At 39.3% G+C, this 16,521-nt stretch overlaps 1 protein-coding gene across 6 annotated transcripts in view; it reads left to right on the forward strand.

Annotated features, from left to right (window-relative positions):
- Positions 1 to 16,521, forward strand: part of LNO1 (Nuclear pore complex protein) — a 207,234-nt gene that overhangs the window by 78,129 nt on the left and 112,584 nt on the right. For all 6 annotated transcript variants that reach the window (XR_015690891.1, XR_015690892.1, XM_087678094.1 and 3 more), the window contains 2 exons: positions 12,072 to 12,211; positions 16,165 to 16,327. Coding sequence is in view for 4 of the 6 variants with exons in the window: in XM_087678094.1 (XP_087534220.1) it covers positions 12,072 to 12,211; positions 16,165 to 16,327 (303 nt within the window). In the remaining 2 variants the exon portion in view is untranslated. The remainder of the gene's footprint in view (positions 1 to 12,071; positions 12,212 to 16,164; positions 16,328 to 16,521) is intronic.

Genomic DNA, 16,521 nt, shown 5'->3' on the forward strand with positions numbered 1-16,521 from the left:
AGATCGACATAGAGAATATGAAGTTTGTTCCAGATATCACCCTAGAGGAGTGAGATATATATACCATGCTCTACCAGGAGATGATAGCCCCGAGCCGTACCACGTGCAGCAAGACTGCTTTACAACGTTAGAGAGCCATAGATGGAGCTAGCACTTCAGCTGCTCAAGCAGGTTCAGGGGCTTCTGATAGTTCTGGCTCATCAGCTGATGTGGATAGCGATGAGTCAGAGGAGGATCAGGATGACAACACCTCTATTGGCTTAGATGATGTTGTTACAGATGCTTGAGCCTTGAGCCTTGATTTTATCGTTGCTGTTGAGCATTGTTGACAGTTGTCAGTTGCTTATGTTTTTTCCCATGGCTGGCCAGTGGCCGTTGTTCGAAATTTAAAGTTATCAGTTCTTTGAGATCTCATAGATCTATTATCTTACTTTGATATTTGACTCTTGAGACATGTCACGACTCACATGATACATCATATGATAGCTTGTAGTCTTCTGTTCAGTCTTTAAATTGGCTTTTGTTGATGTTAGATGTATCTAGATTCTAGAATCTAGGCTGCCTTCTTTTGAAATTTGAATGATGAATGATGAATCTTGATGTATCATGTATCTACTTAGTACTATGATTTGTCACCGGTTACTAGTATTATGATGAGTGACGAGTGATGAGTCTCATGAATGATGAACTTGACTTTTAACTTTTAAGTTCTGATCATAATTCTTGGATGACAGATTTTATGATGTTAGTATGTTACACTTTTGTTTCAAAATATTGTAAGATATTTTGGGTGATTTAAGATTTTTTCAATCTTGTGATTTGCAGCTTGCGAAATCGATAACTATGTGAAATTGCTGTGCAATGTGATTTGTGAAATTTAAATCATGGGTCTTGGAAGTTGGATTCTTGTGCTAAAAGTTAAGATTGTTGAGTTACTAGTAACTCTAGTCTCTAGTATACTTAGTATGTGTATATATATGTATATTTAATCATAATTGATTGGTTTCTCTGAAACGCCGTTTCCACCAAAATTTCAAATGGCCGAAACTCCGAAACTCCCATTTCCGAAACGCATGGTAACTATGAATATTGGTCTATTGAATTCAAAAGTTTTTGTGAAAAGCATGGCATCAAGAGGGAGCTCATTGCACCTAGTAATCTTGCACAAAATGGTGTGGCAAAATGCATGAATAGGATCACTAATGAAATGGTGCAAAGTATGCTTTCAAATATTGGTCTTACCCAAGGTTTTTGGGTTGAAGCTATGGCAATGGTTGCACATTTGATAAATAGGTCACCAAATATTGCATTAGATGATAGCATTTCTAAGGAGGTATGGATAGGCAAGAAGCCTTCATATGCTTACTTAATAGTGTTTAGCTGTGAAGCTTATGTATATGTGCCAAAAGAGTTGGAGCCAAAGCCAAGAAAATTCATCTTTACAAGCTATGGACAGTGTGATGAAATGGGTTACGACCTTTGGGATCCAGAAGCTAGGAAGATCGTATGTAATAATCATGCGATCTTCAATGAGAAGAAGATGCATAAAGAGTTCCTTAAGAAAAGGAGATAAGAAGAGTTACTTTTCTAAGATGCATTGCCACCTATTGTATTGCTATAAAAGGCGAATGCTAGTGCACCAAGTATAGGAAGGGAGGGCTCAAGTCGTGCTTTTGCAAGTAAGCAAGAAGTGGATAGATTTGTTTAAGCAGTAGGTTGAGAGCCCTATGATACCTCGTGAAGAAAGAATGGAGGTTGAAATTTCCACCATTTTGTTACCAAAATCTACTTCTATCTCTTGTCTCCTTGAGAGATTTCAGCTTGGCATTGACTTTGTGATACTTGTTAGCCTAAGTGTGAAGTAATAGCGTGATTAATTGATAGAGAAAGAAAGAAAATAAATGAATTAATTGATGCACAATGACTCAATCACAAAATAAGAGGCGATGTATTAATTAGTGAGAGAGAATAAACATTCAAGGCGACCAAAGCAAATAATGCCACACTTATGTGCTAATGACACACATAGTGTCTTTTTATAATAAAATGAAACCCTAACGACCTAACTGTCATAGGAGACCCTAAATGAAACCCGAACCCTAGTGTGGCTTAGTGCCTAGGATACTAGGGCAACAACTGCATTTAATGAGAGTTTAAATGCCTAGGGAACCCAGCGAGGACAACGGAATAACCATCTACGATCCCGTTTGAGATAAAAACTCATGAGCGAGGCTATCAAAATCAAAATGCTAATAATAAAATATGGCACAAAGAGCATGGATTAAAGGGCATTAATTTGTAGCCCATGAGATGGCCTACAAACCTCTCTTCATGAAATGGGTAGATTGATCTAGGAGCTATAAGAAAATCCTAGAAAATAGAAGAGAATAAAAGCCTGTCTCTCGTATGGTTTGGCATTATAGCCCATCGGATTGGTTATTCACACAACCATTGTATTTGTGATGTATTTAGTTACTCTTCATAGAGTTCCTTGTACTTTTTATTTCACCTCAGGTTATTCGCGGAGGTGTTATTAATAGAAATTTCTTTTCTTGGGGAAAAAAAGCTCATCCTAGTGGATATAGCAACCTATGGCATTACAGAGTATGACAATTATGGAGCAAATGAAATCGAGTTCAAGGCTTTTCGAAAAACGTGAAAGTTTGGTTGATGAAGGGCCTTTGTGAAAAGATATGCGAGGTTGTCTACAGTGGGTATATAAGACAACTCTATCTCTTGTTGACATCCACTCACAAACATAATGGTAATGAACTTCTATATGCATTATGCAGGCATGGAACACTAGGTTTTGTGCAATGGCCAAAGCACTCTGGCTGTCAGTGTAGATAAGTGTTCCAGTCGTTTGGTGCACATGAAGATTTGCAATTAACTTGCATAGACAAACACTCCACTGTGGTTGTGAATGTTGCTTTGTACCCAGCTTCACATTTGGAAATTGCAACTGTAGTTTGTTTCTTGCTGAACCATGAGATGTACCCATGAAGAAGCAGCTGCCACTATGAGAGACGTGAGAATCTAAACAACTAGCCTAATCAATGTTAGAATATCCATGGAAAGAGCGTGAAGAATCAGCCTCGTAGGAAAGGCCAAGATCTTGTCTGCCTTTAATATACTGAAATACATATTTCATTGCCTACCAATGAAGTATTGAAGGGCTATGCATAAATCTGCATTATTTGGAGATAGCAAATTGTAGATCAGGTCTCCTATGACACAGATAAATCAAGCATCCAGTAACTTGTTGATATAAAGTAGTGTCAAAGGATCTGCTACCACGATTAACAGTGAATTTGAAACAAGGCTCCAAGGGAGTAGACACGGGCTTGTAATCCTCAAACTGAAAGCGCTGAAGAATCTGTCCAATATGTTTGGACTGTGTCATATAATGATGCCCCCCTCAATGGTGGAAAATTGGATATCTTGTGTGCCTTTAATATATCGAAATACATATTTTATTGCCTGCTAATGAAGTATTGAAGGGCTGTGCATAACTCTGCTCAATTGGGAGATACCAAATTTTGTAGATCGGGCCTCCTATGACATAGATAAATCAAGCATCCAACAACCTGTTGATATAAATTAGTGTCAAAGGATTTGCTACCACAATTAGCAGTGAGTTTGAAATGAGGCTTCAAGGAAGTAGACACGGGCTTGTAATCCTCAAATTGAAAGCGCTAAAGATATTGTCCAATATGTTTGGACTGTGTCATATAATGATGCCTCCCCTAATGGTAGCAAATTGGATATCCAAGTAGTAGTGAAGGAGACCCAAGATCTATCATGGCAAAGGTCTGCTGTAAATCAGCCTTAAATGCTCCAATTTGACCAACATTGGTCCCATTGACAAGCATGTCCTCAGCATAAAGTACAAGAATAATAAAATCAAATCCTTGATGTCAAATGTAAAGAGTAGCCTCAGTAGGGGCTAAAATCCAAGATGCAATAAATGAGAATGTATGTAGGAATACCAAGCTTGTAGAGCTTGCTTTAAACCATACAAAGCCTTCTTGATAGGACAAGATTTGTGCTCGGAGTCTTTGAGTTCAAATCCTGGAGACTAAGAAACATAAATCTCTTTAATGAGATATCCATGGAGAGACGCGGTCTTGATGTCTAGCTGATGCACTTCCCAAAGAAAGTGGGTAGCAAGGGCAATAATACTCTTGATGGTAGTAATGTGAGAGGTAGGGGCAAAGGTCTCCTTAAAGTTGATGCCTTGCTGTTGGGCATAGCCCTTAGCAACAAGGTGGGATCTGTACCTATCAATAGAACCATTTGACTTTCTTTTAATTTTATAAATCCATTTGATATCTATTGCATGCTTGCTATGAGGCAAGTCACATAACTCCCAAGTGTCATTTTGATGGATGGGATCAATCTCTGCCTTTATTGCTTCCTCCCAATGATCTTTTGAAAAAGCATCTTTATAGCCTAAACATTCTTCATTGCATGCTATAGCCACCAATGCACATGCAAGAAGATTACCTTGTTCTTTGGGAGCGGAGACTTGTGTGTGGGCAGCCAAAGGAAGAGGCTACTTGCTGTCTCAAGATGCAAGATACTTCGAAAATTGTCTGGAAAGGTATGCACCCCCTCTATCGATGCGAAGGGTCCAAATATAGGAGCCGCTTTGGTTCACCACCATGGCAATAAAAGTTTTGAAGCAAGGGAGGACTTCAGACTTAACTTTTACACATTACCCGAGTAAATCGGGATTTGTCATCAATAAAGGTGACAAAATATAGGAATCCACCAAGAGATTTGGTTCACATAGGACCACAAATATCATTGTGAAGAAGATGCAAAATAGATGGACAATGAACACAAGAGTCCATAGGAAAGTAGAATTGGTGCATCTTACCGAGTAAATAGCCTTGACAAATGCGATTTGATGGTAAGTGAATTTCTGGAAGGTCTCTAACCATATCCTCTAACTAGAGCTTCATCAATGCTCGTTAGTTAATCCAGCCAAGCCTTCGATGCCATAAATGTATATCTTGGAAAGATTCCTTTGTTAATAAGGTAGTATCAATAGAATTTTCAGCAAGCTGGTGATCATATGTATCGAGACAATAGAGACCTTTACTGAGGGTGCATGTCAAGAGAGGGACCATAAAAAATGATACAAAACCTTGAAGTTGCAATGGCTGAAATGGGAATAGGATTCTTCTTGATGTTGGGCACATAGAGAACATTGTACAATGTCAACGAAGTGCCCAAAATAGAGACAACTTGCACATGACCAATGCCGTTAGCTACATAGGAGGCATTGTTAGCACACATGATTGTACCCCCCTTAGATACGTGTGAGAGAGAAAAATTATGCTTGGCAAGAGGTGACTTACTTAGATGCATGATTGCCAAAATACCAAGTAGAAGCCGTATCATTAATAGAAAAATAGGTATCATGAATAGAAGGATTATACTGACATTGAATGAAAAAAGTAAAATCTTTAAATTGAGTATAGTTCGTGGTCTTATGTGTGAGAACAAGACTCGACTCCTCCTCCTCCGATGCAATGCGCTTACAACATTCAATGATGTCATGCCCTATCTTTCGGCAATAATTACACCTCTTGGGTTTGTTGATTGTACCCTTTGAAGGGTTGGAAGAGGATGGACCAATATGGAAGGATGTCTTTGATAAAAAAGAAGTGGAAGTAGAAGGACGACCAACATAAAAGTTCTTAGTTTAGTGACTTTTGACTAGTAGGCTTGTTTTCTACATTAGGTTTACCCTTTCCACGATGATGAGTCAAAAAGGCCTGTTCAGTTGCTATAGTAGCTTTGCGGTTGAGACGCCTTTTTCTTCCTGCAATAAGAGATAGACAAGTTGGCCGAAATTGTAGGTAACTTGGTGACCCATAGTTACCAATTGCAAGGTGATAGCAAAACCTTGATATGACTCTAGTAGGCCATTAAGAGTGATGTAAACAAGCTGATTATCTATGATCGCTTCATCAATATTTAATAATTGCTCAATGAGATCTCTGATGCCGGTGAGAGAGGCATCCATATGACCTCCTCCTTCCATGTGAATGTCTTTTAGTTGCTTACATAGGTAAGCAATGCGCACGTCATTGTGTAATGGAGACAATGATGCAAGCTTATCCCATGCATCCTTGGTTATTGCACATGATCGGATGTGTGGAATGATATCTCTTTTCATGGTTAAAGGTAAGCAACGCGCACATCATTGCGCACTTGATACAATGATGTAAGCTTATCCCATGCATCCTTGGTTATTGCGCGTGATCGGATGTGTGGAATGATATCTCTTTTCATGGTTAAAGGGATTAGGGCATGTGCTTGGGCGTCACGGCTATCTCATTTAAATTGCTTTTGAGTGGGAGGCGATGTGGAAGAGGAAGAGGATTCGGCATCATGTGAGCCATGTTGTGATGTGGAGGTGGGAGATGGTGCTAGTATTGGAATATTGGCCTTTGCTTGTCGCCGTTGATAATATGCCATAAATCCTTTGCGACAAGAACATGCCGTATCATGTAGATTGCATCAGCTAATTGGTGTTGTTGAGCTTGTCATTGGCACCAAGCATACCCAACAAATTATTATTATACTAAGGAGAGAAAAATAAATTGAAAATAATAGTTTTCAGAAATAAAATATTACCTATATGCTAAAATCAGAGATTTGTGCTGAGATGCTGCGATTATATGGACAGCAGTAGAATTTGAGAATTTGCTCAATAAATGTACCATAATAATAGAACTTTGTCTTTGGGAAAAAACAGGACCGACAACCAAATAATATGATTTTTGAGCATGTCGAGGCCACAAAAATTGAATTGAGGAAAAAGCCCCAAATTTTGAGTGCCTTGGAGGTAAGATTGGGCAAAATCCCCAAATTTAACCCAAAATTTGAAGAGAAATTGAAGATATTGGATAAAATGATGACTTGATTTGGTGTTGAATGTTGTGCTTTGAGCTGAATTGAACATTGGTTTTGATGAAATTTGATGAATTTCAGAAAAGCCCCAATTTGTCTTGAAGAAATTTGGGTGAACTAGAACTTGAAAGGTGAAAACGCCCCAAATTTTATTGAGAACATGGAGAGAAAATGGAAGAGTTTTTGTGATTTTTGTACTTGGATGATGCTAAATGTCACACCTTTTGATGAGTTGGGCCTCAATGTTGATGAAGAATGCCAAATTTTAGAAAAGCTTTAATTTTGACAATGAAATTGGAGGCATGCAACAAAAATCCCCAAATTTGACAAAGGCGGGCGCCAAATTCCTTTAGTTTGGTGATGAATTTGGAGTACTAGTTGAAAAGCCCCAAAATTTTTCTTTCAATTGGGGAAAAATTGGGTGATTTGGAGAAATCCCTAAATTTTCCGCAAACTATGCTTGGGTGGGGCATTGAGTGTGAATAGAGGCTTAAATTGTGTGAAAATTTTAGGACGTGGTAGCCTGTCGGTTAATTGTCGCTTGGATAGTGAAGTACCAAAATTAAAGATGGGTGAGGGCGTCTAGGCAATAAGATCGATGATGGTTTGGTCGGTTTGCAGGGTGGTGTGTAACACATCAATGTGATTGGGGTTAGATGAAGCTGGGAACAACTAGGTGCGGAGGCAACAATCAAAGGCGGTAGTAGGTGGTGATTGTGCTTGCAAGTAGACTATTGTTTGGGCAATGCGTTTGTAAGACTGTTCGTTACACCATGAATTGTCACAAGTAGGTGACTTGGCCAATTGGCAAGATAACTCAAGGGACTAGAGATAACAAGTTGATAGCACAAAAATAAATTTATTTCTCAATAGTAGATGAGATGATGTTGAAGACAAGTTGGCGTGTCCATTGTCTATGAAGAGGATGAGGTAGTGTTGTTGGTTTGAAGGGGATAATCAAGGTAGTGAAAACTATTGGTGAAGAAAGAAGAGATCAAGTGATAGTGACAATGGTCGAAATGGTGATGTGTGATTGTCAATTGCCACTCGTCAAGGTTTATAGAAGCTGGCATAGTGGCAATGGTTTTGGGTGGCAGTCGGTCTGAGTTGTGACGTTCAATGACAATGGTTGCATAGCAGGTGGTTGCGAGCGATGGCGATGGCGATGAAGGTAAGCCACTTTGATATCAATGTTGGACCAGGTGTAAAGTAATTGGACATTTAATTGATAGAGAATGAAGGATAATAAATGAGTTAATGGATGCACAATGACTCTCTCACAAAATGAGAGGCAATGTATTAATGAGCGAGAGAGAATACAACACTCAAGGCGACCAAAATGAATAATGCCACACTTATGTGATAATGACGTACAAAGTGTCTTGTCATAATAAAATGAAACCCAAATAGCTTAATCGTTTTAGGAAACCCTAATCGTAGTATCACTTAGTGTCTAGGACACTAGGGCCAACAATTGCATTTAATGACATTTTAAGTGCCTAGGGAGCTAGGATTATTGATCAAAGGGCATTAGTTCACAGCTCATGAGATGGCCTACAATACTAATAGATACTACAAAGAGGTTATTATTCCTGATGACAAGCTTAAATGGGAGCTAGCTATGCAGTTACAAATGGATTCTATCATGAAGAATCATACTTGGGAGTAATTTCCTTTGCTAAAGGGCAAGAATGCTTTGCCATGTAAGTGGGTCTATAATTTGAAGGTTACAGTTGATAATGCTAAGCCAATGTACACGGCACATTTGGTAGCCGAAAACATTAAATGCAATTGTTGGCCCTAGTGTCCTAGACACTAGGGCCAACAAATCATTTAATGACATATGCCTAGGGAGCTAGGATTATTGATCACTAGGACACTAGGGCCAACAATTACATTTAATGACATTTTAAATGCCTAGGGAGCTAGGATTATTGATCAAAGGGCATCGATTCATAGCCCATGAGATGGCCTACAATACTAATAGATGCTACAAAGAGGTTATGACTCGTGATGACACGCTTAAATGGGAGCTAGCCATTCAATTAGAAATGGATTCTATCATGAAGAATTATACTTGGGAGTAAGTTCCTTTGCTAAAGGGCAAGAATGCTTTGCCATGTAAGTGGGTCTATAAATTGAAGGTTATAGTTGATAATGTACAAGGCACATTTGGTAGCCAAAAACATTTGATAGATTGAAGGTGTGGATTTTGATGAGATCTTTTCATTTGTGGTGAAAAGGAGTACTCTTTGTTAGTGACTAAAGAAGATATGGACCTTATGTAGTTGGATGTAAAGACGACATTCTTACATTTTGACCTTCATGATGACATCTACATGCAGCAACCATAGGACTTTTGTGGAAAAGGGTAAAAAAAGCTTGTTTGCAAGCTAAAAAAGAATCTTTATGGCTCAAAGCAAGCCCCACACGAATGGTATAATAAGTTTAATTTCTTTATGCATCCTTATGGATAGAGAAGAAGTGAGATAGATCATAGCTTATGCACTAGAAAAGCTAAAGGATGACAACTTGATAGTGTTGATCTTATATGTGGATGATATGTCAATTGGTGGGACAAATAGGTATGGGATTGATGCCCTAAAGAAAAGGTTAATGGAAACCTTTGAGAGGAAGGATTTGGGACATGCCAATCGTATTCTTGGTGTGCACATAATTAGGGATAGAACAAAGAGGCTGATCCATTTGTCCCAAAAGGATTATATAAGCAAAGTATTGCAACGTTCCAACATGGAGAGGGAAAGACAATAAGTGCTCCATTGTCTCCATATGGAAACCTAGTGTTGATGATTGTCCGAATATGATGTGGAAAAGATTGAAATGGCCAGGGTTTCTTATATAGTATGCATGGGTAGTCTCATGTATGCCATGATTGCTACTCACTTGGACATTGCATACGCAATGGGAGTTGTGAGTAGATACATACTAAATCTTGGCAAGAAACATTGGGAAGTAGTGAAAGACATCTTGAGATGCTTGAGTGGTAAAAGGGATACGTGCGTGCCAAATCTTGGCAAGAAACATTAGGAACTAGTGAAAGGCATCTTGAGGTACTTGAGTGGTACAAGGGATACATGCATATACTTTGGGAGGAGCAGTGGTGGTGTACTTGGGTATATAGATGTATGTGATGCAGGGAATGTTGACAACAAGAAGTCAACTCTAGGATATGTGTGATAAGTGTGTTGGACTAGTCAATGTGCATATAGATGAAATTCTTGGAGACTTTCTCACTAAGAGTCTACCCTTTGAGAATTTTGCACATTGTCGGAAGTTGATATGCATGGGGATAGAGTACCTCATATATTCTCTTATTGTTCCTTCTCCCTTGAAGGCACATTAGCCTTCAAGTGGGAGGTTGTTGAAGTAAAGGCTAATGTGGCTAACTTCCCATCTCACTAATTGTAATATACATGTATACACTCATTCTTCATGTGGTAAGTGATAAGGCAATAAGGGGCTGCTCACTAGAGAGCTATTGAGGCACCACACAAAGCAACATTTTGTGTGTGTCTCTCTCTCCATCCATCTCTGTGTAGTCTTCACTCCCTGTACTGTCCCATCATAGGCTTCCTTGTACACAATTGAAGGTTTCTAACTTGACCATTGTCTCATCCTCTTTGTAAGTAAAGGTGTCAAATTATCATAATCTGGTGCTTGCAACAATTGTGGCCCATGTAATGCCATTGCTGCATTTGTGTTTGTCATTTGCCTTGTAGGGCCTCCTAATGGATCAACTATTAGTTTGCATACTTGGCTATATGCCAATGATACCATACATGGCATTATAGTTTCAGCCTGCAATGGCCCATAAGGATTCATGTGAACACCTTGCACAGGAATCTCAAATCCTATTGTATTTTGTGTGCCAACATTGGCAGGTGTGGTAACCTCCATAACTTGAAACAATGAATAACCCCTAAACTTACCTAAATGTGCAGATGCAGAAAAATTGTTTGCTGTCCATAAGAGGCCCCACATATTCAGCATCACTAGTGGTGGTGCATTCAATGTTATTGATTGAGACGAAGGTGCATGAGCCTGACATGGCTATGTAAATGGACTATGCCTTTTTCCCTTTGACTTGGGTAGTAACCTGCATATAATCAGCAAATTGAGGTGGTGGTTTGTTTGTTTGTTTGTTTTTTTTTTTGGTGGTTTGTTGTTGTTGTTGTTCTTCCAAGAAGGATTGAAATTTGGAAGATGCAAGATGCCTCAAGGTTGTATCCAAGGTTTGAACTCACACATCCATGTACACACCCATAGAGTCAAACCGTAATTGTTGCAATGTGTTTACAACATTTGCCAATTGTGTGCTAAACATTACATCTAGTTCCTGTTCATCTTGAACTTTTGTTAAATACCATGTGTTTACAACACTGCCATTTGTTCCCTACACATTGCATCTATTTCTTGTTCATCTTGAATTTGAGGGGCTGTATGTGAATGAGCTGCGTGCTCACCAATCACATTCGTTGCTCACTTTCCTGAAGGATTTTGAGCATATTGTGATTCAAAATATTGCACACATTGCCTTTGTGGACAGGATTCTTGCTCCTCATTCATGTCACTACTGTTGCAAGACATTTTCACTAAATTGTGTATGCTATTTATTGTCTTTGGTGAGTAAAAACATTGCTGCCATAAGGTAACGGCAAGCCCAAATGCACGTGTTTGCTCCTAGAGATGTCTTCAAGCCCACCTCCTTATAGAAGATGATGGTGCCCTGGCAACGGAACCTTGAAACTGGGCTTTCATAGCTCAAAGGGCAGTATATCCTTAATTTGCAAAGACAAATTACTGCTTTAACAGTAAATTAAGCAAATAGAATACGGAGAAAGGGTATTTCTTTAATTTGATGGAGAATTAGCCTTCAGGGTACAATTGAGGCTTAGTTTTTTCTTTGTGTGTCTTTTGTGCCTTTCTAATGCTTTTTTGTTTTTCTCATAATATGGATTATTATTGTTTTGTCATAGAATTGGCTAAACAATACTAGTTGGGTTCCCTACGATGACATCGTAGTTTGCACTACTATGTAGTTGTGTGAGTGACTTCATAGTTGTTTTGATGGGCATTTACAATTTGACACAGTCGTTTTTGCTTATCCCCTATTTTTGTGCTAGGGACTTCACCATTGTCACGAGCAGAAGGTGCGTTGATGATCATATTGGTCTGCTTGGATGGCTAATGCAAGATGACAAGCTTGAACCTTACAAGTTTGAGTATGCAATGGACAATTACATCCCAAGAATTGAGCTTCAAGGTGCTTTGATACTATATGTTTTGGATATCGTTTGGAATGGCAAGATTTATGTTAGCATTCACAAGTTGAGATCTTTTAGTTTTACTATTATTTTATTGACGAGATCTAAACCTCTTTAAGCTCTCTTGCTATCCTGCCCCACTAATAGCTGATAGATCTCCTTTTCAAGCTTAAGTAGGTGGTTGCACTTCTTGCTCCACACTAGGCTTTGAAAAGTCTCTTTGCCTGGCTACGTGTAAAAGTGTGCAGTGAGATCTCTCCATCTGTAGTCTCATGACATTCTTCATTGTATGTGTTTTGGAGGACCTGTTTCATGGAGTCTTACCTTTGAAAGCTTTGCTATGTGGAAATGCACACTGTAAAGTCTGTACGATGTATGAGTGTAACTATACATGTAGTACATCTGCTAGGGCTACCATCAGTTCATCCAAGGGTTTTGTTGTCAATGTCCCATAAACGATCTCATACCACAAACTCCTATATATATGGGCTGTCTCATTGTGTAAAGTGATAACTTGGATGTTTGCCTGCATATAGGACTGGATTTTGCCTCTTCCCTGACATTTCATTGAGAAAGACAAGCCTGCATGTTTGGTGGCAGCCAAAGTTAGTCTGTTTTAAATCATGACGTTGTGGAAGTTGTGAAATAAATCTAGTGAGCCTATTAGGTGGTTGACTGTGTTAACTCCTCTACCATGATTCCAGCAAAAGAGAGAGCATGTGAATTTGGCCACCTTACTAAGCAATTATAAATAACCAGCCTATCTTCACCTCCCAAGCCCATAGAGGTGCGTCCCATACCCTTACATCCCTCTATCTTGTGAGATTCTTGTAAACCTGTCTCTTGTAGAGGTATCTCTCCATACATAGTGTCCCTCATGGATAGTAACTGAAAATTCCATTTCGCCTTGATGAAACATGAAACAATGAAACACATGGAATGTTTTGTTTCATTGGATGAAATAGAGCCACAAAATGATTTTTTTAAAATTGGAATGGAAATTTCTTTCAGGGTTTTGTAAAAAAGAGAATATGTATGCTGTTTTATATTTTTCAGCTCTTGTTTTTTCCACCCCCTCCTTTTGTGTGCCATCACTTCTTTTCCTTATGCATGTTCTCGTCCTGCATCTTTTTCAACTGCACCTCCACCTCCACCTCCACCTCCACCTCCACCTCCACCTCATCTCTTCCTCTTCCTTTTGCTCCTCCTCCACACTTCCTCCACCACCTCTTTCACACTCCACCTATTCCTCCTTTAGTGACAAATGCCTCCCAACAAGGAATCTCCTCAAGGATTCTGCTCATGAACATCAGTTTTTACGTTTACTTTGCATCACGTAGTATCCATATGTTGTAGCCTCTATGTTGTGATTTGTAAATCATGAATGCTAATTTCTAAATGAGTAGGTGAAATTCATGTTTTTGTTTTAGGCTTTAAGCTTTTGACTCTAGGATCTAGGATCTAGGATCCAGGTGAAATGAAGGTTTTTACTTAATGGATCTATTTATTGCAATAATACTGTTAATACATAGTAAATTTAATTATAATCAGTAACATTCTCAAAACCTCCAAACCTCAAGGTAGGCAACGAGATGAAACATTAAAGCCTCGAAACATGAAACAAGAACACATGTCTTTGGTGACTCATTTTATATAGTGATGTTTGCAAGGCATATAGGGTGCCTTTGCTTGTGATGCATAGCATGAATGAGTTGGAGGAAAACAACACACTGCAGAAAAGACATCTTAGTGTGAGTTTGTTGCGGTGTGTGTGCGTGTACTTAGTTCCACATGTATCTGGCCTCTTACATCCTTTTGTAGTAATTGTATTACATTCACTAGGCTTTCCTAAATAATATTACCACTCCTCCTGAATGCTGTGCTCTCCTAGTCTTTGTGTAGGTCTTGTAGAGAGGCCTCCTCTTGGCAGCCTAGATGCATGCTTGTGTGAAAAGCATATGAGAGTGTCCAATCTTGGCCATCTGGCTTGGCCATGAAGAATGGGTAGTCCATATGCACCTGCGACAGCTAAGAGATGATCTCAACATTTAGGATTGGACGTCATTGATAGTACTTTGTCAGCCACACAGTGAGTCAGTCGTCAGGACTGTTGCAGATTACGCAGTTGCAGTTGCCAATCACCACCATCATCATTGGCATAGACCTGTCATTGCCATTTTTGCCATATCTGGGAGGAGGTTGCCATATTATCAGGTTGGCAGGGGAAAAGATGAGGTTGTAGGACAAGGTGTTGTGCAATAAGGTAGGGCTTGATGAGTGTAGTAGAGGGCGTGGACATACACATGTTAGACCACCGGTGGAGCCTGGAGGTCGCATGGTGGTGGTCTTGGTATCTCTCGGAACAAGTATCCTTAGAGTTTCCATAAAGCATTGTGCTAGAGTTTCTCAATTCTCATATATAGAACCCATGTCCTTTGTCTAGTGAGACAGTGACGCATGGCTCATGAGCTGCCCTATTGTCAGCTGCCTGTGAAGTTGTGCTTATGTGTGCGGTAGTGATCATACCAACTTTTGTAGGCAGTGCTGTATGGCGGCCTCAAATTGCCTTTTGTGTGAGGGAATGCTGCCATATGTGTGCAAGATACCAGCAATAGTGTGCACATGGTTGCTGACTTGTGAACCTTGGGTGATGGTCATATCAACATGCAGCATGGCAATGCTGTTCTCAAATGGGTAGGAGTGCGTAATGTATTCTTATCCATAGCGTTTTTTTATCATGATTCTGATAGGTGTTCCCTATTTAGTATGTTCCTTTCCTGTTCCCCTTGCACAAAATTGAATAGGGGAATGGATTGTGTGGAATTGAAGGTCAGACTTTCGCTTATTATGCCTTTTCTCCCAACGAAAGAAAATCCTTTTGATAATCAGCTAAGAGAAGAACCTAGGTTAAAGTACAGTAGAAGCATTGTGATGACAGAAATAAATATTCAATAGAGTATATCTGCAAGCTATGCCCTTGGAAGAGGTTCCAATACACTCTTTGTAAAAGGAAAATCTGGTGGCCGGTACTGCTGGATCATAGGTGTATCCAAGTGGAAGAAGACGTGGAACTTGAAATAGCATCTCTCCTCCTCATACACTCATAGTTACTTGTGTTGTCCTTTGGAAGTATGAAAAAAACATATCTTGGAGAGAGAGAGATAAAGAAATCCATATCTCCCACTTATTGCCGTAAAAACATCATCCTGCTCGATGGCATGCCTGGATCTTGCTGTCTATGCACTAATCTAGTATGCTGAAACAATTAGATTCTACCTAGAACTGACCTATGACTCAATTGATCTGTGGCATCTGGACGTCTGGAGTGGGAATAGTGCTCAAATGCTGTCCAAGTGATGATAAAACTACAAATGGAGGACTGCCTTGAGTATCCACATAGTGACAAGGTACATGGCCAATCAAAAGTCGAGAATTTTGGCATTAACTGGTATGCCTCTTTTGAAGCCCAGCTTTTCAGTTTTTTGGAATTCTGGAGGATGCGGAATTCCAGGATATCCAGGCCTGTTTTTGAGTAATTTGGTTGCCTTAAGTTATCAGAGTTCTTGGAGATCCATGGCGTGTTATGGATAACTGGCTAATCTTTGGTTTTTTACAATGGAAGAGAAGGAAAAGTCAAGTTATCTTTATTCTCAGTTACCTTCTGTGTAGCAGTTGTTATTTTACCAATCCAATGATATGTACAGGTTCTTGGTTAATGCATGTGCAATGTTTTCTCTGTTGCTCTAGACATGTTTTGAGATCAATCTCTACTAGGACATTAAGATTTCTGTAGTGCTTATGCTAATAGTGCTAGATGCTTCATTGAAGATCTGGCACTTGAAACATTGTTTGATGGGTTTATAAACTATTAAGTGGTACGGTTACAGTATGGGATCATAAACATGGTGTAGTATATCTGAATTGTCCTCCTCTATTACTTTTGAATCTGCAGAGAATGATGATGATAACAGTGTGGTTGGATTGGCTGTTGATCTCACCAGTTCCTACATTCAGCTGCCTGTGCCAGGTAGTGAGGCTGGGGAAAAGCTTCCACCTGGGCCGGTTCTACTTTGTTTGACACTTGAAGGAAAACTCACTCTCTTCTCTGTTGCAAGGTAAAATTTTCTTACTTCTTGTGTGTTTTAACTGTTATGCTAAATACTTGGCTATTTTAGACTTAGCAAAGGCTTGATTCTCCTAAAGGATAGAATCTCTTTAAGTTCTTTGTGTTGATGTTGTTTCAACCATATCGGTTGATGCAGTTTGGAGAAACTCAGAACTACCACCCCCTCTAAGAGAAGTTTTATTC

This window comes from Lygodium microphyllum, chromosome 1, assembly GCF_053477565.2.
Source record: "Lygodium microphyllum isolate KBCC chromosome 1, Lygodium_microphyllum_v1.1.10, whole genome shotgun sequence".
NCBI classification, from domain to species: Eukaryota; Viridiplantae; Streptophyta; class Polypodiopsida; order Schizaeales; family Lygodiaceae; genus Lygodium; species Lygodium microphyllum.